Here is a 1,841-nt window from a genome sequence, read left to right as displayed (position 1 = left end):
CTTCCACTGTGAGATTTTGAAAATGTACTTAAAAAGTTGGCATTAATGTAAGGGTACTACTACTAGTACCTATGAGGTGACTTAAGTTAACTCTGTGAACATCACATGTAATTTGAAGGATTTCTTTGTCAGTTTGGAGTGGCATATCATCATTTTTCATATTTGATTTGCATCGTTCAACAAGTAAATGTTGAAAATTAGCGTAGTGGTCCTCATTTTGCGTGGTGGTCACAAATTACAGTGCAGTGGCCCGTTATGCTAAACATAATGTTATGAATATTTTAACCTCCTTGTTTGATTCGATTGTTAAACTCTAAAATACATGGCAGCTGAATTGGACACTTAGTTAAGGCATGCTACTTTACTTGTTACATAATATTTAAAGCAACAGTTAGGAGGAAATGATAAAAGCCATGTACAACTAGGTTTGTGAGCCAGTTCTGTCTAGAGAAAAGCAGCCGTCTTCTGTCCAATTCTGCCACGTTTGTAGGGATTACCTGGTAACAATGCCGTGGGTGTGTTTGGATAAAATATTCATGATATTCCCAACTGTCACTTGGCGGGTTTCTTTTGTCTGCTTAAGAGAAGTGAGTAACTTAGTAAGTGTAGCATCAGGTTTCATGTCCAGAACCACCATGTGAAGAACTTTGTTGTTCATTTTTGTAAGATTCACAAAAATGACAAGATAAATTATAACTGATATTATAATGGTACTGTTTGCAAAGACTACAGTCCTTGCCCATACCAGATGCAAGTTACAATGACATGTTGTATTTTACTGCGTTCAGTGTATCAATTGTTATGTTATCTGTCCATTTGGTCATTTTCAGTGTATACTATATAGTGTTTGATGCCATTAAACCCAGCCGTTGGAAAAATACTAATAAGAAATTCAGAAATTGAGCTTAAGCGGAGTGTGAAGACTGGCCGACTGCTGCCTACCCCTGCATCAGGGAATCCAGCAGCAGTATAATCTAACCATGGATAGTGAGTGAGTGAGTGAGCTTAGGCTGTATTTTGTAGCTGTTGCTGTATCCTTCAGATGCATTCCTTTTCCATTGGATTCCACTGTCTTACTCCTTACAAAATAGAATCCATGGTTATGACTTTGTTTCCACCACTGCAGGGTTTGTGTGTGACCGAGAAGACATCCTTGTTGGCGGATGTTGTGATGTGACGTCGCTCACGACGCGCCGGTTCACGTGCGCCAGCTGTCAGGATAACGGCTGCTGTCAGGTGTACGAACACTGCGTCTCCTGCTGTCTGCAGCCTGAAAAGGTAAATAACAAACAAACAAACAAACAAGAAAATAAACATCTGCAAGTGTCCTACTGTCAGGTTTAGAACTCTGCATCTTCTGAAAAGGTATTTTAACAAACAAACAAGAGAATGGCTGCTGCCAGGTGTACGAACACTGTGTCTCCTGCTGTCTGCAGCCTGAAAAGATAACTAAATAACAAACAAACAGACAAACAAACAAACAAATAAAAATCTGCAAGTGTCCTACTGTCTGTACCCTGGAAAGGGAACTAAATCAAATAAAGATACATGTGTAAACATCTACAAGCTTTGCAAAGACCAAACAAATTAAAAAATGCATCTTACATTGTGGTTGCTTAAGATGCTTTGGAAAACCCAAAAGATGTCAAAATTCTGTCATCAGGTGTTTTTCTAAACATTTGTATAAGTTCAATGTTAGTGTTTCTTATGAATAAGAAAACAAGTTGCTATATAATTTGAGATATCTTTATTGATTATATAGGTACATGTATTTTGTATTATTTTTTTACATTTTCAAAATTTGCTGCCTTTGTTTAGATCTCAAGCTCTCAGTGTTTCAA

The 1,841-nt window shown here is 37.5% G+C and overlaps 1 protein-coding gene across 1 annotated transcript in view; it reads left to right on the top strand.

The window, feature by feature from the left end:
- The window catches only part of LOC118426288 (UPF0454 protein C12orf49 homolog), a gene marked incomplete in the record, with an annotated part of 8,951 nt that overhangs the window by 3,985 nt on the left and 3,125 nt on the right, over positions 1-1,841 (top strand). The window contains 1 exon segment of the mRNA XM_035835589.1: positions 1,127-1,278. Coding sequence (XP_035691482.1) covers positions 1,127-1,278 — 152 coding nt within the window.

Source organism: Branchiostoma floridae, chromosome 11, assembly GCF_000003815.2.
Source record: "Branchiostoma floridae strain S238N-H82 chromosome 11, Bfl_VNyyK, whole genome shotgun sequence".
Taxonomy (NCBI): Eukaryota; Metazoa; Chordata; class Leptocardii; order Amphioxiformes; family Branchiostomatidae; genus Branchiostoma; species Branchiostoma floridae.
The sequence above is the reverse complement of the archived record's forward strand: the minus strand, read 5'-3'. Positions and strand labels throughout refer to the sequence as shown.